This window comes from Crotalus tigris, unplaced genomic scaffold (genome assembly GCF_016545835.1).
Source record: "Crotalus tigris isolate CLP2741 ecotype Arizona unplaced genomic scaffold, ASM1654583v1 scf7180000019245.846064, whole genome shotgun sequence".
Taxonomy (NCBI): Eukaryota; Metazoa; Chordata; class Lepidosauria; order Squamata; family Viperidae; genus Crotalus; species Crotalus tigris.
The window spans coordinates 227,260-249,721 of record NW_024097453.1 but is presented as its reverse complement, the minus strand read 5'-3'; the positions used below and the strand labels follow the sequence as shown (position 1 = coordinate 249,721).

At 38.1% G+C, this 22,462-nt stretch overlaps 1 protein-coding gene across 4 annotated transcripts; it reads right to left on the bottom strand.

Annotated features, from left to right (window-relative positions):
* Window positions 1–2,088: 2,088 nt before the first annotated feature.
* CUNH4orf17 (chromosome unknown C4orf17 homolog) lies at window positions 2,089–20,369 on the bottom strand. Of its 4 annotated transcripts, XM_039361312.1 has the most exons (11): window positions 20,164–20,369; window positions 18,698–18,758; window positions 16,134–16,357; window positions 11,034–11,213; window positions 10,458–10,525; window positions 9,461–9,610; window positions 7,140–7,221; window positions 6,391–6,544; window positions 5,269–5,345; window positions 3,595–3,638; window positions 3,329–3,378 (listed from the first exon to the last, which is right to left on the bottom strand). In XM_039361312.1, coding segments are annotated over exons 3-10 (858 nt in total). In that variant the 5' UTR covers window positions 16,279–16,357; window positions 18,698–18,758; window positions 20,164–20,369; the 3' UTR covers window positions 3,329–3,378; window positions 3,595–3,636. The 4 variants fall into 4 exon arrangements, with proteins under 4 accessions (XP_039217244.1, XP_039217245.1, XP_039217247.1 ...); XM_039361310.1 differs by lacking the exon at window positions 5,269–5,345 and having other exon boundaries at window positions 2,089–3,378; XM_039361311.1 differs by lacking the exons at window positions 5,269–5,345; window positions 18,698–18,758 and having other exon boundaries at window positions 2,089–3,378.
* Between the last annotated feature and the right edge of the window lie 2,093 nt (window positions 20,370–22,462).

The window sequence follows — 22,462 nt, the reverse complement described above, 5'->3', positions numbered from 1 at the left end:
CAAATATCAAAATGAGAAGCTAGCTAGAATTAAGTTTTGTTGATTCTCATTCAATTGTACGTGAAATTTAAAATAACAAATGTTCTCCCTCCCTCCCTATACATACACAAACATACATAGAGAGAGATCGCCAGTAAATAAAACAGTATTCAAAGTTAATCAAAGTTGTTTAATCTGTTGAAATAATTCTGCCATGCAGTTGAACTATTTCTACATATTTTAGTCTTTTTTTAAAAAAAAAAAGTTATTTTACTGAAGTGAAATGACTAGAGGTTTATAAAACAAAATGTGCTGTTTGAATAATAGATTTTAGCACAAAAATGTTACATGTTATAGTGATTCCTTCAGCATTTTTATTTATTTAACTCAAATGCAGCTTGGTATATACAGTATAAGCAAATCTAAAACCAATTGGCTTTCCTCTATAAGCAATAAGGAGGTAACAAAGGGGAATGGAAATAAGGTATGCAAAAACTACTTGGATGCTCTTTTTAAACCTTGGAAAAAGCTATTTAAATTAACTATCAGAAGGTTACTGCTATTTTTCCAATCATACGGGAAGGTTCCAATCTCAATAAACTAGAAACTGGGATATAGTCCTGTCTTACTTAGCATGAAAGGCAGCTATGTGACCTTGAGGCAATCACTCTTTCTCAGCCCAACCCATGTCACAGGGTTGTGAAAAAATAGTGGAAGGCGTATTAGGTATGTTCACTATCTTAAGTTATTTATAAAACTAATAAAAGTGGGAAATAGATAAAATCAGATATTTTGGACAGCACAAGTTGGAGTTTTTCTGGAAAAACAAGAATGATTGGACATCTTCCTTTCTAAACCAAAAATAGTGCTGAAAGTATTGCCAATAAATTTATTTTGGTGCTCTAAAGAATTGGCAAAATAAGACATTTTCCAATTTTGTCTCTCAGGTGTTGTGTTCTGTAGTTTTCTGTTTTAAATTTGCCTTTATTAGGGGTAGCCATTAATGGTTGTCATTAGATTAAGATACTATAGAGTCACTTTCAGTTTTTATTTTGGGAATAATATTTTTTTCAGAAACAACTTTATCATGTATTTCTCCCATAATACTGTGAGGGTTCGCTGTCTTTTGCACCAACTAATCTTCAGTGACATTATTAGTAATTCCCTAGAATAAATTGTATAAATACATGCCTAAGAATGTTTGGTTGCTGTCTGAAGACTTTTATGAGGTGTTTGACATGGATATATGACTGTTTAAAGTAGCCTATTTGACTTGTTTCAGTAGACCGAGACATACAGGATCCTGAAGACTGCAGACTCAGCTGTTAATGTCTGGGGAAACTTGGAGGAGAATCATTTATTATAGTACAGTGAAACATAACCACCACACTAGAATAGACATGGGTATAGCTCTCTTCTTGTTTCTCACAGCTTGTTTTGGTTCTGCTACTTTTGGTGGAGAACTAAAGTAAGCAAAGGAACAGGTGTGCATGCATATTGGGTGGAGGGGGAACTGGAGGACAGAGGTACTATTTTTCTCATGCAGCATTAGGCTAGAATTGATAAATTACTGTGCATTACTTGGGAAAGAGGTCAGAGATCTTTCACGTCAACTGGGAAAATATTTTTGCATTCCTCCATGCAGATTTTTTTCAGTGATGCTTTTGATTTGGCCATTCCATTTCTTCTACTTTTCCCCCCAGCTATTTCTTGGTGGATATATTGAAACATTTTAGGGTCATTGTTATATTGCAAGGTCCAGTTTTGGTTGAGCTTCAGTCTTCTCACATGGTCTCATACTATTTTCAAGTACTCTCTGGTACAATGGAGAATTCATAGTGCATTTTATGATAGAAGCTGACCAGGCTTACTTTTTCATATGATTGTACATGCATTCTGCATTACTGCCAAGCAAGCTACATGGATGAGTCCCTGAAGACCATGTGTCAAAATCAGTTTCAAGTTATTATTGACTGCATAAAGCTTATTGTATATTCCAGTGGTGGCGAACCTATGGCTCGTGTGCCAGAGGTGGCACTCAGAGCCCTCTCTGTGGGCACACGTGCTGTGCCCCGGAGATAGAGAGGGACTGGCCCCCACCACCCTGGCCCTGCCCACCCAATCTGCCATGATCACCGTGGCCATGCTCACCTGGCACCTGGTGATAAATAAGTGGGTTTTGTGTTGCAGTTTGGGCACTGAGTCTCTAAAAGATTCGCCATCACTGGTATATTCCATTGCAGTGATACTCTTCTTAAAGAAATAAGGATTCACAGTGAAGCTCTGGGATATGAGGAGCTTAGCTAGAATTTGAAACTACCAATTACTTTCCCTGTGCTATGGTATGCTTTTGCAGAAGCCATAATTCTCTTGAGTAGGAAGCTTGTTGATTTGGACTTCTCCACAAACATACAATCTGATTTAGTAAGAAGACTGTTAAAATTCTTTCTGTCCAAAGAGTACTACTATTTTCATTCTCTTCCCTAAGCTGCCTTTCATCTCCTAAAGATGTACACAGCATACATCAAAATTGATGTATCATTAAGTGGTGCCTCTTGAAATCCACTGAGCCACTCCAGAAAAAAAGTAGAAATGTTCAGGCCATGTCTGCACATCCCATTTTGGGACTGATGAGATACTATTATGGGCACATCGAAAACTATCACTTATTAAGATAGCTTTACAGTAGAACCAATATTCTTCCATGAAATGCTGGAAAGGAGAAATGAATAAGCATGCAATTGTTGACTTTCTGTTGTTGAAAATATAAAATCTAACAGTTAAAACAACATCTTTAGATGAAGCAAAAGGTTTCTTGGATTAGCAGAAAACAAAATAATCAATTTTAAATGGTCAAAACAGGATAATTTACGTGGTTAAATCCAGACTAATATCTTTCTTGGAGTTAATTCTCAATGAAAAGTGCATTTAAAATTCTGAAAGTTATAAGTAAATAAATTACTTCATTATTTGTATTCTGACATAATGGAAATGTCAGTTACGTCTGGTACAAATTTTAAACATCAGCTGTGAACTCTTACAAAGACAAATAAAATGTATTTAGCATTTTCATTATTTGTTCACTGTATTATTTGGGCTTAGATTAGATTTGGACTTAGATCAGGATGTCACCATCAGAGATTTACTACACACAGCCCTCTAAGAAAATGCCCTTTTCGTTTTCAGAGACTCTCAGGAAAGGAAAGAGGTGTGAAGAATTCTTCCTGAATTAAGTTTTTCTAAAGCGAGCCTTGCGGTATAAAAACTGGGTGCTGTTTTGGGTCAAAAAAGGAGACTGAGGGCCACTTGAGTGTTTTGCAGAACTGCTGGGAAGATCCTCTAGTGGTGCATTGTCTTCTATTTTCCCTCTCTTTGCAAATAAATTACTTTTTTCTGTATCTGAAAGAAATTTTTAGAAAACACTAGTTTAAGAACTCGGGTATTCTTATCTACACATCTAATGAAAAGGCGAGCATAATGGATGTGCAATGTGTAAGCAGTTATACATATGTAGTTATGCAGACTCCAAATAGCAGCCTATTGTTGTTTTCCTAATTATTCCTAATTTAAAATATGAGCTTTTTTTTTTTTTTTAGGACCAAAATATATACCTACCTGGTCTTGATCCTTTACTGGCTAGTGATCCTTGGCTTGAAGTCCTAAATGAAAGTAAGATTGTTTAACCATTCTGTACAAATCTAACATTAAATTTTGTGTGACTTTAGTAAAAAAAGATTCTAGGAAAAGAATATAAATAAATAGATAGATGGAAATTGAGCAGAAAGAACTGTATTCCTTTAATGTGTAAAGTAGTCTTCTCTTAGATCAGTGGTTCTCAACCTTTTTAATGCCGCGACCCCCCAACCGGTCGTAAATCGAGGACTACTCAACCGGTCGTAAGTCGAGGACTACTCAACTGGTGCAGCACCGTTTGCAGAATGGGACTTTTGGCAGGCTCAGCAGGGCAGAGACAGCCTGGACAATTCCTATTGGCTTTTGAAAGCCAATAGAATTAGACTCTATTCAAGAGAGTCTATTCTATTGGCTTTCAAAAGCCAATAGAATAAAAGGGAGTAGCACAGCTAAGGAAAAGGGAAAAAAATAGCAGACTGCATTGTTTGGCGACCCCCGTGAAATGGTCATTCAACCCCAAATGGGGTCCCGACCCACAGGTTGAGAACCACTGTCTTAGATACTCACTGACGAGATTGTCCCCTTGATAATTTCCCCATTTACTATTTGATTTCAGAAACTGGCTTTACCAGCAGACTGGATTTTGGTGCCTTTTAATCCATCTCATCACACCTACAAAAAATTCCCAAATAGTATTTCCTACTAATATAAATGAGGTGCCCCTTCCCATTGAACTATATCACCAAATTAATAATACAGGGAGTCCTTGACTTACAACATTTTTACAACCATTGCAGCATCCCTGTGATCATATGATCAAAATTCAAATGCTTGGCAACTGTCTCATATTTATGATGGTTGCAATGCCCCAGGTTCATGTGATCACCTTTTGCAACCTTCTGACAAGCAAAGTCAATAGGGAAACTAGATTCACTTAACAACCATGTTACTAAATTAGCAACTGCAGTGGTTCACTTAACTGTGACAAGAAAAGTCATAAAATGGAGCAAAACTCACTTAACAAATGTTTCACTTAGCAGCAGAAATGCTGGACTCTATTGTGGTTATAAGTCAAGGACTACTTGCATTGCAATGCTTTATTTAAAATATATAGAGAAGCCACAGTCACTCGAAAGCAATTGTAGGTATGTATAGGTCAGTGGCGGCAAACAGTTTAGAGACCAAACTGCAACCCAAAACCCACTTATGCATCGCCGGGTGCCAGGTGGGCGTAGCCACTGAATGGGCGTGGCCACCGAGCTGTCGACTCGTGCTCGCTCGCTGTTCGCTCCAACTTGTGCTCACTCGCTCGCTGTCTGCAGCAAATGCTGCTTCCGCCGAAAGTTGCTCCTTTTATAGCCTCTCGCCTATTCCCAGACTGCGCATGCACGGAGAGCTGAGCATGCATGGAGAGGAGGAGGGAACAGCTCGGCCCAGAATGGCTCGCGTGCCACCAGAGATGGCTCTGTGTGCCGCCTGTGATACACATGCCATAGGTTCGCCACCATGGGTATAGGTGATAATATCTACATGATGAGTTGACCCACATACTGTAAATTATATAACTCTCATCCTGAAAAATAGTTGTATTAAACTTGAATATTAAATGCATACTAAATAAAAACACTATTACACTACTAACAGAATATTATTTACATTTTTGTGGGCAATCCAGTTCCAGCTGCTTTTCGAATGACAAAATGACAAAAACAGCATCACATTGCAAGCTCAGCCTGTTTGGGACATACATGTGACATCAAAATAGATTATCAAAAGGGCAGAACGTGGAGTGCAGCAAGGTGGCATCATTCAAATGATGATCGTACACATTTGGAAAAGTCACAATATAGTTTCTTTTTGTTTGTGCACACTTCTTGCAGAATGAATCATGAGTTTACCCACATAGTAGGTCCAGTTGTAAGATTGCAGTAATACCACTGATGATGTCAAAATTACTTGCCTAATTCTAATCCTAACCCAAATCAATCCATTGTAAGATGAAGGACTTTTCATTGAAGGTTAAGGACTATGATCTAGCATAGTGATGGTGAACCTATGGCACGCATGCCAGAGGTGGCACTCAGAGCCCTCTCTGTGGGCAGGCACGCTGACACCCCGGCCCCGCCTTCCCCCACAGCCCCCTCACCAGCAGCCTCCCCAGAGGAGATTCGACCCCCGGCGCAGCCCGCACAGAGCAGCGCAGCCAAACACATGGCAGCCGGGCAACGGGCAAGATTCCATCCTTGCACCCCATCACACACAGATGATACTGTTGGGCACGGGTGGAGGACATGACTGCCATGGCGCTGCAGGGCCACCTGGGCGATCTGCGGCAGGCCATGGAGATGGTGGATGGCCCTGCGGGTGGGCGATGGCGGTAGAAGGGGCAGAGCAGGTGGGCAGAGCAGGGGCGGGGTGGTTTTTGGGCACTTGGTCTCTAAAAGGTTCGCCATCACTGATCTAGCACATTCATCCAGTGCAGGCTAATAGATGGTTTTTGACTTTCCATTCTAGGGAAAAGACTTGAAACTCTCAAGTCATTCTTGAGAGAGAATAACTGGCCCAAAGTCACCCAACCAGGTTCAGCCTAAGGGAAGATTGGGATTTGGACCTTCCCATTCCATTGGTTCTTGCCTTTCTCTTAAAATCAAGAACCTATAAAGATGATCAGCTGTTAAATTATATTTGCAGGAGCTCTGAGAAGCTTTAGATAAACAGGTTACAGTAGGTGCTTCCATGGTGCAAACTCCATTCCTTGTGCACTTTTGGTGAGTTTACCTGATACGGCTACCTTCATTAGGTGTTCCTTTTTGCCCTCTCAGCAAAGCCTGAATGTTTGGAACTTCACTTTCAATCTGGCCTGTTGGCATATAATTCAACAGATCACGGCCGGTCATATCTGAGCGTATGAAATTGGATACAAACTCTTTCTCTGAAATAGGAAAGATATAGGGGCACTTTAAAAGGTAAGCTTTACAAATTACCTTTTGGTTCGATAGTGAGCAATCTGCTTATGTTTAAATTTCACTCATGTATGCTTTCTGACTGAGAGTGTGGGTACATGAAAAGGGTTGATCAAGAGCCATAGCCAGTGTAGCAAACTCTGTTTTTCCCTCTCTCTGTAGCTGAAGAATGCTTCTTTCATTTTCTTTCAGAATTAGAGAATATTCCACACACATGCTTCAATATGCAGTTTGTCTATTACATCAGATCTGTTTCTATATCTAGTTGATATGACTTGAAAGGATGTAAGAGTAATATTCATCCTTCTCTCTAAATGAAATAAGATATGCTGATTCTTCCCATATAGTAGACTGAAAATAAAAGAAACGACTGCTTTAATAGTCACATTAATTTTAATGAGTTGACTCATTAAAACAGCAGTAGCAGCTGATAGCAAAGAGTTCAAAACCGGGCCTTTCAAATAATTTTCGAAGTGTATTGTGCACTTTAAAAAAACTTGATTATTGATACAATAAGAAAAACAAAATACATGTTTTGCAACTATAACATGTATTTTTTTTTACCTTTCACACTTGCCTTTAATAACCACTTTTGGATCCCTCCAAGGGTATCTGTCTGTAAAATGTCACAGAGTTTTTCCAGGACCTAGAATCAAGATGGTCATATTAAGTGGAAGTTTTAATTGTCTTATGTACAACTCTATTTATCTTTTTAATGTTCCAGTTCAATGTCTGAAAGTATTGCCAAAAAGATATCAATATTTTTTTTTAGAATACTATTGATTTTATCCCTGACTGGGTTTATACTGAGCCAAACATTAATTCAAATTATATACAAATGCTGTATGTAAAATGTAAAATAATTTAACCTTCATAATGTGTAACACCTAACACCATGCTTGCAATACTTCAGTTTTCTAAGAGTTCAGATTCCTAAACTGGTAGAAAAGGGCAGGTATTTTGGAGAAAGACATAACAATAAAAATCCAATTTATTTTTATATAGAACCTTAAACAAACTATGTTGTCACAGTGAATAGGGAATACAATACTTTTGACTTTGGCAAAGACAATACAACATTTTCATGCACCTGGGCAAAATTGCAAAAGGTAGTTGCTAGTGGATTCTGAATTTTTAAAAACGTATGTAGAGTCTGATGGAAAGAATAGGGCCAGTCTGAAAATATCTAGCCAACCATTTTTGAAAATAATAATAATAACAACAACAACAATAATATCATCATCATTATCATCAACTGGGACTTCAGAATTCAAACAGACAAGCACCTGCAATATAACACCCCGGACTTAACAATTGTCGATAAGAAAGACAAAAAAGTCTGGATAGTGGACATGGCAGTGTGTGGAGACAGCAGAATAGACGAGAAAGAACTGGAGAAGATAACAAAATACAAATACCTATGAATAGAAATAGAAAGACTGTGGCAAAGGCAAGCAAGGATAGTACCTATAGTAATAGGTGCCTTAGATGCAATCCCAAAACAACTGGAGCACCACTTGAACACCATTGGCATTGACAAATTTGCCATTAGTCAATTGCAAAAGGCGGCCTTACTAGGAACTGTTTCCATCCTGCGACGATATCTGTAATACCATCAAACACTCACATCTTCCTATCCCAGGTCCTTGGTAAGGACTCGATAGATAGACAAAAATGCCAAATCCAGTCTGAACATCTGGCTGACTGTGTGATGATCAATAATAATATAATATTAATACAGGTGGTTCTTGTTTAACAATCATTCTTTCAATGACAGTTTGAACTTGTGACAGTACTCAACAAGTGGTACTTACAACTGATCCTTAAAGTTCCAGCCATCACAATACCTTGGCAATTACATGATTGTAATCTGAGCGCTCAGCAACTGACCCAGTTTTCTGACTGTCAGAATGTCTTTAAATCAACTGTCAGAATGTCTCTCAATACAACTTTCCTTGCTGGCTTTCCACAATCAAGGCCAGTGGGTAAGGCAGCAGGAAATCAAGAGTTATATTTCATGTGAAATCCTTGCTTAATGACCTGCATAGATTAACTTAATGAAAACAGTAATTGGGGACTGCCAGAACTACCATCACTAATTGATAGGGTCATAGGGCAGGGCTGTCAAACTGGTGGCCCGCAGGCCAGATGCATCCCGCACAGGCCACGCCTACCCCAGTTCCACAAAGGCAAAAAACATTGCGATATGTCACATGACGCAATCCAGTTTGACAGTCATGTCATTGGACATCACACTTTATGTCCAGACCCAATTCCAGTTGTTAAGGAAGGATTACCGGTAACTTCTTTCTTTTAATATATTTATATCTTTTATTGTTGTAATATGCCCAGAGATACCCTAAGATGAGAAGCTAATAAAACAAACCAATAAACAAATCTTAGTTGGGTTTTGTATACACCTTTGGTTCCACCAGCAGCACTTTCTAGGGTTCTGTTTCAGCCTTCCCTGGGATGAGCATCCTTTATTCATGTGGAGTTAAATTCTTCTAGCATGACCACTGATGAGTTTTGGCAGTTTAAATCTATGTAAATGGAGGACACCATGGTTGGGGACAGCTGTCTTGAGAAATTTATGGGTTTTAAAGAAATTTCAACATTTATCTACATTCAGTACCCAATAATTTCATCGACCATCTGCATATTTTTACTAGTAGTTTCAGTTAAGTGACAATGCAATTCAAAGAAAAATAAGGTTATCGCAGAATACATCCTGGTATGTGAAGAGGGAAATTATTGTATAATCCACTGTTTCACAGGAATATTCCTTCAACCTATCTTTTAAACATCATTCCTCTTTGCCCAACATATTTTAACTTATCTTAACATATAGTATATAGAAGAACCACTTACTGATCGAATCTTACTTTTATTTCTTGATCCAGATAGCTTGGAACATAATTAATATTTTCCCTGAAGTTTTCTTTATGATGCATTCTCGGGAGAGGGAAAAGATGGAGGTCCCGAGAAGTCCTACTTTGTGGATGGTCTCCTAAGTATTTCGTCAGAGGTTCATCCTGATGATAAAACATTATACAAAGAGAGACAGCAAATATAGTTGACAGCAAAAATGCATCTGTGAATTTGCTATGCTTTGTTCTGATGTGGTATTGTATGGGAAAACAGGAACATCTGAGGGGAGATCTTACCAGAGTTCAAGCCAGCAGTCAAATTGGAGAAGAACTGGCTATTTGACCCTCTTGTTCCCTTTCTTCCATCCTGGTAAGATGTGGCCTCAATTCCTGAGCTACCTGACAGCTTTGTCTTGGAGACCAAGAAATTCCCTTTATGCTCCTTGGTGAAATTAGTCTGCTAAACACAGTTACTTGAGAAGTCTATAAGAAAACCCTCATTTCTACAATTATACAATCTCCACAGCTACTCTGTGTATGTTTGTGTGTGTGTGTCTGTGTCTCTCTCTGTGTGTGTGTTTGCTTCCATGCTTTTGAGTTAGTGTGAACACTTGGTGAATGCCTGGACCCTTCAGTTTTTTTAGAAAAATTTCAGACGTAGTTTGCCATTGTTTACTTTCTATAGCTGAGAGAGAGAGTAACTGTCCCAAGGTTGCCCAGCTGGTTTCATTCCTAAAGTGGGATTATAACTCATGGTCTCTAAGTTTCTAGTCTGATCCCTTAACCATTACCTCAAACTGGCTCTCCCACAATTACTACATCTCTTTCCCCAGTCTTTTCTATAACATAGAAGCATTGCTGAAATTAGGCTATTTGGGTGGCCTGATCATGAGGCACTAATGATTATATGCAACCCAAGACAAGAAGTCCTGATTATTAATTATAATGAAACCAAATTACTGGCAAACAGTTTCCTGGTAAGCCATTATAATGGGGGCAGAGGACTCCTCACCTTTCTCTTTAAGAGAGGAGTGTTTCCTGCTTGATTTTTTAGCTCTGCAAATTCATCCTTAGTAAGATCTGGAATAATAAAGTTGAAGTTGAAATTTAGAAGGCTGGACAGATAATTACACTTCTATTAGAAAAATTCAACAATGTGTAATGTTTTTATTAATTGGGGATAGCGAAATAGATGCCCAAATTCAAATGGGCAATATTGTAGTAATAGTAACATATACGCTAGTGAATACACCTTTTTGCAAACCATTCACAGTTCTCTGCTGTAATTCACAACATAAACTGGTTGAACACAAAGTAAAAGATGGTAGGCAGCTCCTGTTTTTAAGCTGCATCTCAAGTTGGCCTTTTAGTTGCTTCTTTGTCTCTTACATTCTTCGGATCTCCAGTTACCAGATCACCAAGGAGTGCCAGAGACCTCATTCCAACTAGTCCTTATCTAGGTACTCTTCAGCCCTTCATTTCTACTGAAAGTGTGTCAAAATGCAAGATGAAATAGGAAAAACTCAATTTTAATCTTGTATGGATGGATTCAAAGCTCAATAACTTTGCAGTCATGCACATTACTTACGTGGAAGATTTGCTCCGTCTCCCTCTGGTATCAGGCTTGGCAAAGCATTATTGGGAAAAATCTTATCTGCTGGAGTTCTAACAGGCCTGTAAGGCTGGCTGTATGCTGGGCCTGGCATGGTGAAATGTCCTTCATTATATCCTCGGTCTCGTACAAAGCAGACAGGCACATCATTTAATCCTGAGTAAGAAAATGAGCCTTTAATATTTTCTCAGGTGCATAATTGAATTTGGCATAATGAACAGGCAATCTTTTGGGACCATTGAGTATATTAGGAATTTTAAGAATATGCTGTGGTTGTTTTCATGGTATCATGGACGGAATGGACCAACTCACCACAGTCAAGCAGCTGGACAATTCAGGACAATTAATTATTTAAAATAATTTAAAAAATATATTTATTTTTTGTCATTCACATTTCATTTTGTCCTTTTTGTATCCTTTCTTTAATGATTCTATTCCACCATTTCTTTGATATTAATATAATTGTCTTGTGGCAAGTTGACCATGGCATGTTTTCCTAGACCCTTCATAGATGCTTAATAGTCATGATAGAAACATTAAATTACTAGAATGCAAACTAATGAGGTTGCCCCCTGCCATCTCTACCTGCCTCTGCCAAGATCATTTTACTGTTCTAACTTGACTACCATTTTCCTGGAGGAAAAACAACAACAAAACTCTACAAATAAAAGTTACAGAAAAACAAGGCAAAAGAGCTATTATCCATTTTCATTTTCTAACAATGCATCTGAGAGATATAGGAAGCTTAGCGGTGTCAATGAAGGCAAATTTGGAAAGTTGCACCCTGTTTTGCAAATCTATAGTTACAGTAAAGTCTATTTTCAATTCATATTGGTTTTTTAAAATATATTTTATTGGATTTTTACAATAACAATCTTTAGTGCTTAGTAAACAATGTGTTGTCTGGGTTTATATATTTAAAAACAATCAATAGTGATTAATTCCCATAATTCCATAATCAATGTATTCAAAAAAGGGAAAAAATGGATCCAGAAAATTACAGACCTATCAGCCTGACCTCAATACCTGGGAAAATTCTGGAAAAGATAATCAAACAACAAATCAGCGAACACCTACAGGCAAACCAAGTCATTACTAAAAGCCAACACGGGTTTGTCAAAAACAGATCATGCCAGACAAACCTTATTGCATTCTTTGACCAAGTGACAAAATTAGTGGACCAGAGGAATGCTGTGGATATAATTTACTTGGACTTCAGTAAGGCATTTGACAAAGTAGATCACAACCTACTACTTGATAAGATAGAAAAATGCAGGTTAGACAGCATCACCACCAGATGGATCCATAGCTGGCTGACCGGCAGTACTCAGCATGTGGTCCTCAATGGAACCACATCTACATGGAGGGAAGTGTGTAGTGGGGTGCTCCAGGGCTCTGTTCTGGGCCCAGTGCTCTTCAACATCTTCATCAATGATTTGGACGAGGGGATAGATGGGGAACTCATCAAATTTGTAGACGACACCAAGCTGGCAGGAATAGCCAACACTCCTGAAGACAGGCTTAGAATACAGGAGGATCTGGACAGACTTGAACACAGACTGGGCATTATCTAACAAAATGAAATTCAATGGTGAAAAAAGTAAGGTTCTACATTTAGGCAAGAAAAACAAAATGTATAGGTATAGTATAGGGAGTACCTTGTTCAATAATAGTAACTGTGAGAAGGATCTCAGAGTCCTAGTGACAATCATTTAAATATGAGCCAGCAGTATGCTGCAACTGCCAAAAAAGCCAACATAGTGCTAGGCTGCATTAACAAAGTGATAGAATCAAGATCACGTGAAGTATTAATACCACTTTACAATGCCTTGGTAAGGCCACACTTGGAATACTGCATCCAGTTTTGGTCACCACGATGTATAAAAGATGTTGAGACTGTAGAAAGAGTACAGAGAAGAGCAACAAAGATGATTAGGGGACTGGAGGCTAAAACATATAAGGAAAGGCTGTTGGAATTGGGTATGTCTAGTTTAACAAAGAGAAGGACGAGGGGGGACATGATAGCAGTGTTCCAATGTCTCAGGGGCTGCCACAGAGAAGAGGGAGTCAAGCTATTTTCCAAAGCGCCTGAAGGCAGGACAAGAAGCAATGGATGGAAACTAATCAAGGAGAGAAGCAACTTTGAACTAAGGAGAAATTTCCTGACAGTTAGAACAATTAACCAGTAGAACAACCTGCCTCCCGAAGCGGTGAATGCTCCAACACTGGAAGTTTTTAAGAAAAAACTGGACAGCCATTTGTCCAGAATGGTATAGGGTTACCTGCCTGAGCAGGGGGTTGGACTTGATGACCTCCAAGGTCCCTTCCAACTTTATTATTATTATGATTATTAATTATTATTAATTATTATTATTATTATATTTCCTTGATCTTCTCTTCTTCCAATAATATACTTCTAATAGTATTCTCCTTTGTCAACATTAAACAAATATAATTCTTAATATTTTTGATACATTTAAGGTTGAATATAAACATTTTTTGTGTTTGTACAAATAACAATAACATATAACATCTTTTGTTTCAGTTATATTTGTAAAAGTCATTTTATTAAGTCATTAGGTGTCCTGTTTTCAAAATTTTTATTTAAGCTTAATTTCTCAGTATTCAAACTATTTTTATCAGTCATAATTTTCTCAGAATTGATTACCTTTAAATATCCAAACTTTTCATTCACATACATATTTTCATATTTCATATATTATAAAAATACTATACTACTTATATAGTTATAACATTCACATATAACATCTTTTCTGGTAGTCATAATTTTATCCAAACAACTTAATTTTCATTCCAGAGCTTATTAGTTACTTATTGCTAATGAACCTGAGATATCAAATATTTCTCAATTTAGGGATCAAAGCCAATTATATAAACTTACACATTATGATTTGTAAATCATAGCTTATGGTTTGGAGTACAGATGATCCCAGAACAGTTAATGCAAAAAACCATGCTTAAAACAAACCATAGTTTAATACAATATGAAGGTTATTTTATCTGTTTCTAATGCAAAATTGTATAAAAATAATTATGAAAGGCTGTGGGTCAAAATACAAAGAGATTTGGAAAATTGGGAGAAGCTGCAATTATCTCTTTTGGGAAGAATTGCGGCGATTAAAATGAATGTTCTGCCAAAGTTTCTTTTCTTATTTCAAATGATACCCATTTTAAAGAATGAGGTTAATTTAAATGAATGGCAGAAAGGTATCACTAAATTTATCTGGGCAGGGAAAAAACCAAGAGTAAAACTTAAAATTATACAAGATATTCGTGAGAGAGGTGGACTCAAGGTACCAAATTTGAAATTGTATTATGATGCTGTGGTTTTAACATTAATTAGTGATTGGGTTAACTTAACAAATGTAGAAATACTCCTCTTGGAGGGTTGGGATTTACTTTTTGGATGGCATGCCTATTTAATTTTTAATAAAAAGGTTGATAGGGTTTTTAAATCTCATAAGGATTTCTTTACTTCGGGTTTGGAAGAAATATTATAGAAGTGATTTTAAAATTCCACTATGGGCTATACCGGGGCATGCGATAGAAGGGATAAGGAGAAGAGTCAAGATGGATAGCGTTTCTTATGCACAATTACTTAGATTGGATGGTTAAAAACTGGCAATTAAAATCTTTGGAAGATTTAACACAAGAAAATATTATTTATTCATGGTTCCATTATAGACAAATAGTGGAGAGGTGGAAGATAGATTGTAACGTGGGTTTGCTTAGAGAAGATGAGAATTTATTAAAACAAATAAAAGATCAAAGACGAATTCATATTAAGAGAATTTATGGGGTGTTAGTAGAATTGGATTCAGAAGCAGAATTAGTTAAAGAATGTATGGTTAAATGGGCACAAAATTTTGATGAACCGGTTCCATTAGATACCTGGGAGATTATCTGGGTGAGGAATGTTAAATTTACACAAGCCCAAAATTTAAGGGAAAATTTTTATAAAATGTTTTATAGATGGCACCTTGATCCACAAAAAATGTCTCGTATATATCCTGACTTGCAGCCTAAATGTTGGAGATGTGGATGTTTGGGTGCTACTTATTATCATATCTGGTGGTAATGTAAAAATATAAAAGCTTTTTGGATTAAGATATGGTGGAATATCCAAAGAATTTTCAGAAGAAGGGTAAAATTTACCCCACAACTGTTTTTGTTAGGTATTGTTTCTGATTGTGATAGTAAAGAGACTATATTGATGTTAAATTTAATTACAGCGGCCAGGTTGTTAGTAGGGCAATGTTGGAAGAAGGAATCTTTGCCTACTTTGCAAGAGTGGTTTCTTAAAGTTTCTTATTTGGCGGAAATGGCAAAGATTTCGGCTTTCTTGAAAGATCAACCGCAAGAGAAGTATTTCCTGGTATGGAAAAAATGGATGGATTTCATACAATATAAGTTGGATATAAAAAAATATTATTTAGTTTTTGAATAATCTATATTTAAAATTTAAGATATTTTATAGACATTTTTTTTAATTTTCTTTTTATTTCTTTTTATTTTTTTATTTGATTTTTTCTCTTTCTGTTTCTTTTTTCCTTCCTTCTTGTATTTTTTTTATATATATATTGTTGTTAACTATTTTATAATTTGTTTAATTAATGTATTTAGATTTGCTTATGGTTTATATGTATTTTAAGATTTTTTTAATTTTTTTTAATTAAGGCTGTATTCAGCTCTGGGAAGGTCGGGGGAGGGTATGGGAGGGTTGGGAGGGTTTGGGGAAGGGAATTGTTTTGTAAAACTTAAAATTTTCAATTAAAAAAAATACAATATGAAGCTCCATTGTTATTAGCATATGCTATGCTTTCTTAGGCTTGTGAGTTTTTGTTTTTAAAAAAATAATTTTCTTTTATATAGTCACTTTTTTCCATCTTGTTGTATGCCACACAGTCACTTTATTGTGAGATTGGCGGCCATATAAAATTAACAAATAATTTGACAAATAAGCTCAGACAATGTTTCTATTCAAGAAAACATAAATGAGAATGGAATTGTGATATTAATTAGCCATATGGGATGTGGGGCACAAAGGAGCCTTACCTTTAATGTGACATACATTTTTGGGATGTGGAGAGTGTCTACAAACAAAATAAGTTCCTGCTCTTTGCACGGGCTCATTTGACCTTTTCCCGGCATTTCCTTTGTTCATAAGAAGCTCAGGTTGTTGTCGGAAATTGATATTCATCTTAAGACTGTGCTTTTTTCTATGCAGTTATTCATGGGGCAACGAGTAGCTGCAGCATCTTCTGGAGGGATCTTTAATGCTGGACATAGAGAGGAATAAAAAGAGGAATCAAACTAATAAACATTCATAAGCATCAAGGTATCTTAGTATTATGGGGTGAAAATTGATAAAACTAATAAAGCCCTTCAAAACATCTTAAGTAAACCAAAAGACCCAGCAACTCCAGAAGAAAAAACAGGAGTCACCTACAACATACAATATAAGGACTGCAACAACCACTATGTATGGCAAACAGGCAGAAGAATGGCAGAACACATCCATAAACTCCAATTAGCAGTCAGAAGATATGATAAAAATTCTTTAATTTCACAACATATAGACAGACTTAACCATAGTTTCAAATGGGAAAATGTGACCATCCTAAACCAAGCCAAGTCCAAAACCACCAGGGAATTCCTAGAAGCCTGGCACTCTGGCAAATCAGCCATCAATAGACACAAAGACATTAACAACATCTATAGACTATGCAAAAGAGACAATCAACTAGCCCAAAAGGGAACAAAAACACCCGAGCACCTCTCCGTCAGCAATCAGCACCCAGATCAGCATAGATTATAACTCCAAGATTAACTTCAGACCAATAATCAAGTAAACAATACCCAAATCAAGAAATTGCCAGTGAAGCCAATAGCCCAACCAAAGAATATCTAAGACCACCCCCACCAACACTCACGGGGTAAGCCACTAGAATATAAACTGACAGCAAACTCCACTCCTTACTAACACTGATGATGTTACCTAATTTGGGTAATGAAACATCTGCAAGAAAACAAGCACCAAAGACCCCTCATTTCAACTCTGAGTTACAAATATTCTCCTTTATTGAAAACTGTCTTCCAGAATTGTTTCTAACAGTGCAACCTTGAATATCCGTGGATCTAGATGGCACTGCCCTAAGAAGACCCCACATGATAGCTGAGAAATGAGAGCTAGACTGGCCCTAGGAGGCCATGAACAGGGAGGACTTGGTTTAATTTCACCCAAGTCTGTTTCTTATATGTGTTCTCATAGACCATTGCACATAACAAATATATAGATTAATACAGAAACGAGGCTCATTTGTGTTTTGATCTGATAGCAGGATCTAGGTCTAGGAGATAGAATTGAATTGAATATTGAATATTCTTTATTGGCCAAGTGTGATTGGACACAAAAGGAATTTGTCTCTGGTCCATATGCTCTCAGTGTACAGTACGTATAAATAACAAAATGATATAATCATAAGATACCAATAGGAGAAGATAATGGGAAAGATGAGAAGGATAATAGTAATACAGCCCTATGCAGGTTGATATTAAGATTTACCCTCTCCCCCAACACATGCTGATCTTTGCAACAGTGAGTTGGATACTATTTCCCATCACAGCACTATTATTAAACTGGGGTTTTGTGTTGATAGAAAATCACCCTGTGTACATTTTAAAATAGATGTTGTGCTAAAGAATGCTATTTGTCTCCTTCCAAGATAAAAAGCTCAACACTATGTAAATCTATATAAGTTTATAAACTTCACTTTCCTAAAATGGAATTAGCATATATATATATATACTACAATATTTGTAAGGCTGAAGAACTCTGATTTATAGCCTTGACAAGGATTAAATCAACAATAAAACACTGCACTATTATATGTAGGAAAATAATCAAATATGCTATTTTAGGACTTTTTAGGACTTGGCACTAAACAAAAGGAACTCCGTTTAGGTAAATGCTATGTCAAATTGTTTTTTTTTAAAAAAAACGGGATTATTTAAACTTCGGATATTGTGGTTTATATTGTAGAATTAATGCTGCTTTCATTTTATATGCTTCCTAGAGGACTCAATTACATATTAATGCAGAAGATGTTCAAGATTAATATACACATGACATCAAAGATTTTTCTTTTGCAACTGATGGATAAACAGTTGAAAATAAACCATGGAATTTTATTTTGACATAGTCCTCAACAGTTCATTTAGTGACCATTCAAAGTTGCAATGGCACTGAAAAAAAGTGACTTATGGCCCTTTTTTAAACTTACGACTGTTGAAGCATCCACATGGTCACGTGATCAAAATTCAGATGCTTCTAACTGCTCCATATTTACGACAGTTGCAGTGTTCTGGGGTCATGTGACCAGCTTTTGTAACCTTCTGATAAGTCAAGTCAATGGAGAAACCAGATTCACTTAACAACCGTGTTATTAATTTAACGCCTGCAATGATTCACTTAACAACTCTGGCAAGAATGTGTTGTAAAATGGAGCAAAATGGAGGAAAACTCATTTGGTAACATTTGGTTATAAGTCGACAATTACCCGTATATGATAACTGCAGCACGATTATTATATGCACAAAGGTGGAAATATTGAGCTTACCCACAGTGGAGAAGTGGATGGCAAAAATGATGGAATATACTGAGATGGTCAAATGGACAGCCTTAATTAGAGAAAAGAGATCATCTAAGTTTAATACTGACTAAAAGTATTTTTTGCATGAAAAAAAATGTAATTATAATATACAGTTTTGAAGATTAGAAAAAATAGATTATAGAAAAAATGTAAGTAATGCTGTGAACATTGAGTAAGATCTTAATTTACGTTTTTTATTATTTAGAAAAACAATGCAAAAGAAAATTGGAAATCACTTCTTTATATATATATTTTCTCTTTTTTCTGCACTTTTGACTTTGGCTCCCCCCCTCTTTTTTACTTTATTAGTCGCAGTTAGTTTTTATCTTGCTCCTTTAAAACTTTAATAAAGATAGATTTAGATTTTTAGATTTGCTTTGGATCGGCATGCATTCAAAGCTGTTTAAAGGATGCTTTTTCCCACCCCATCACTAACTTCACCGACATCACAACTTAGGGCCTAAGGAGAAATTCCCTTACAGCGAGAACAGTGGAGCTGCTTGCCTCCAGAGGTTGTGGGTGCTCCATCACTGGAGGCTTTTAAGAAGAGACTGCACAGCCACTTGCCTGGAATGGATTGGATTAGAAGATCTCCAAGGTCTCTTCCAACTCTGTTATTCTGTAAAGATTTGTATCTTGGCAGCATTCTTCCCAAATTCAATTGCTACACAATCTTTTGCTCCGATAACCCTTGCCAAAGAGAGCCTCTACAGCAGTGGCTCTCAACCTGTGGGTCAGGACCCCATTTGGGGTCGAACGACCATTTCACGGGGGTCGCCAAACAACGCAGTCTGCCATTTCCCCCCCCCCCTTTTCTTTAGCTGTGCTACTCCCTTTTATTCTATTGGCTTTCAAAAGCCAATAGGAATTGTCTAGGCTGTCTCTGCCCTGCTGAGCCCACCAAAAGTCCCATTCTGCAAACGGTGCTGCAAGTTGTCTGCAGCGAAGGCGAGCTGTCTGGAAGTTTCCACCCCTCCTGCTGAGCAACTACTAAAAATGTAAGTAAAAGAGGGCCAGGGGTGGGAGGTGGGAGGCCGGCGGGTGCAGGGAGGGTTGCTGGTGTGTGTGGGGCCCGGCCGGTGCCTTACCTCCCTTGGGCTGGGCCAGCTGGTGGCCCAGCCGGTGGTCGGCCTGCGCCGTCTCTGCCACTTGCCAGCTACACCTCGGCCGGCACAGGGGCGGCACCACGTATGCGCGGTGCTCCCGGGCAGGGAAAGTCCTCGACTTACGATCGGTTGGGTAGTCCTCAACTTACGACCGGTTGGGGGGCGCGGCATTAAAAAGGTTGAGAACCACTGCTCTACAGCTTCCCATATCTGAGGGACCCACCATGTCTAAATCCAGTAGCCATCTGCACTGTACTTAAACGTCAGGCTTAAGCAGTATTGGAAATTAGGAGTCTTTACCAAATTTATATAATATAAGCAAAATACCTCTGTTATATCTAGCAGAATGTGGTGCTTATGTAGTCTTTCTTATTCTACTGCTGCTTGCACTTCTTCAGTTGAGTCAAATGCTTTTCTGATTTTGAACTATTCTTCTCCGAATAGGCAAAGCAATTTTTGCAATACATTTGGCCCTTGTCTCAGGCAACTGGATATGTTTTTCAACCTATATTTTGCTTTCTTTGTTCCTGGCTTCCCTGAACAGCTGAGAAAAAAGCAAGTAGAGACACAGCAGCCAAGAATTTTTGCTCCCCAGCATTCTGTGCACATCACTTCTTTTATGACATCTTGCTACCATATACAGACATAAGTAACCCCATGGTTTCCTGTACTCTGTACTGTAAACAGCAAAATGCAGTAAAATGCATGGCTTACTCCTGGAAGCATAAATTATCTACTGATATTCAGCTTCACTTAACAATGAAATAGAAGCCAAAAATAAAGCTGACAGAAACCTTTCTCAAATAAGGAGTGCAATTGGTGATAGGATGATCATCCAGTGAAATCCTGACTTGCTAAATTATGAGTATTCATAATTTTATATGGCCCTGTGTTAAGAATCATTCAAACTCACTGCCATGGATCTCATATGGAACTTAGGAAAAAAAAAAACCCAGCAACCTAGACAGGGGTCACAATTTCCTTTTAACCTTGTCCAGAGTAGCGCAGCAAAAATTGGAAGGCCCTCAAAATTTACTCTGGGCTTTGTTCCTCATTTTGCTTTCCTGAACATAACCCTGCCACTTTTCTTAGGTCAGATACACCTGGGGTTGCAGATCATATAAATTCATTAATGACCTTGGGGTCATGGTACTGCAATGTCTGAGGACCCAATCCTACAGTATGTCATGAAATATATATATATATATATATATATATATATATATATATATATATATATATATATATATGCGATTAAAAAGGTTAAAAATATGAACCCTGGGAATATTCATAATGAAAATATAAAATGAGCACCAGGGTAGTAAAAACTATAAAAGTTTTTAATAAATTAAAACTATAAAAGTTTTAAAAAACGCCAAGCTTTCGCCGTCACCTGCCGGCATCCTCAGGGCTGGCGCGCCAGAGAATGAGAAGGTCTTTTATAGGCGTGTCGAGGTCTGCGCCCGGCTCCTCGATCTTGTTATCGGGCCTAATTGGTTCAGCCGTGTGCAATTAACCTGTGCTTCTTTTCTCTTTTTGGTTGCATTTTTATCCTCATCCGTCTCCAATTCTCCCAACTCCGGATTAGCTAGATGGCAATTGCAGTTATTTCGGTTGCCTTTATATTCTAACCTCCCCTTAGGCTCAGGTGGTAGTGCACATTCCACATTCCTTTCTCCACCATATCTTGTCCAGTTGTTACTTTTAGGATCGTATTCATTTCCGGTCTCAATACTTTCATTTTTAATGTGTCCGTCATCCTGATGATCTCGTAAGTTGCTACGGGTCCGGTGCAGCGTGGGGGGGTGTTCCGCAAGGTGGAGGGATCGTCTCTTATTAGTTGTCATGCCCAGCTGTCCTGCACGTGTCCTACTCCGGGTGCCCGGTCCAGGGGGTGTGTGCGCAGCAATCAAGCCGCGTCCCTCTTGGTTGCAGCGCTCTTCCTCAGTTCTCCCCTTTTTTACATTATTAAGAGCATTCGCTTGTATTCCATGGGAGTCCTCAGGACCATCAGGTAGGGGGTGTGACGGCTCGATCTTCCGTACCCTACCGCTCTCCGATCTTCCCTCCTCCTCTATAACGGTGTGCGAGGGTTCTTCGTCAACCACCCCCCGTGGTTTATCCTTGTTAGAGCTAATCGCTCCGGCTGCATGAGGGGTTCTTCTCCTCCTTTCCGGATCAGCCGTGATGTTTCTTTTGATGTGTGGGCGGGCCGTTGCGTTTGGCGATTCATCCGCACTTCCACCTGCCGTATCTTCTCTCGTCTCCTCTTTGCTGCCAGGGGGCCGGATCCTGGTTCTTATCACCCCCCTAATCCTCTGGGATTGCAGTAGTCTCACGGGGGTGGTCGAAGTATCTCGCGATTGCTTTCCTTCCTCCAAATTGCACATGGTTTGTTGGATGGTTCGGGTGCTGCCCAAGTTGTTATTGGGCCATCGGGGGTGTTGCCGCTGGTTATTGGCACTCCATGATCTTAAGGCCAAATAGGACGGACATAGGTCAATATGCCTATTAATGGATTTGCTGTCCGAGAGCCATGCCTCTCTAAGAAGGCGGCCCCCTTTGGTACTATCATTTGCCAATACACTGACGCCACTAAAATTAAACCTGTGGCCCAGATCCACCG

What these genes read in the sequence shown, in the direction of transcription:
- CUNH4orf17 (XM_039361310.1), bottom strand. Translation starts at nt 16,278, where the DNA reads ATGAATATCAATTTCCGACAACAACCTGAGCTTCTTATGAACAAAGGA. An exon ending in CTCCTCTCTTAAAGAGAAAG is followed by an intron (nt 9,611 to 10,457) that starts GTGAGGAGTCCT and finishes TTTTATCATCAG; the next exon opens with GATGAACCTCTGACGAAATA. An exon ending in ATTAAAGGCAAGTGTGAAAG is followed by an intron (nt 6,545 to 7,139) that starts GTAAAAAAAAAT and finishes TTCCTATTTCAG; the next exon opens with AGAAAGAGTTTGTATCCAAT.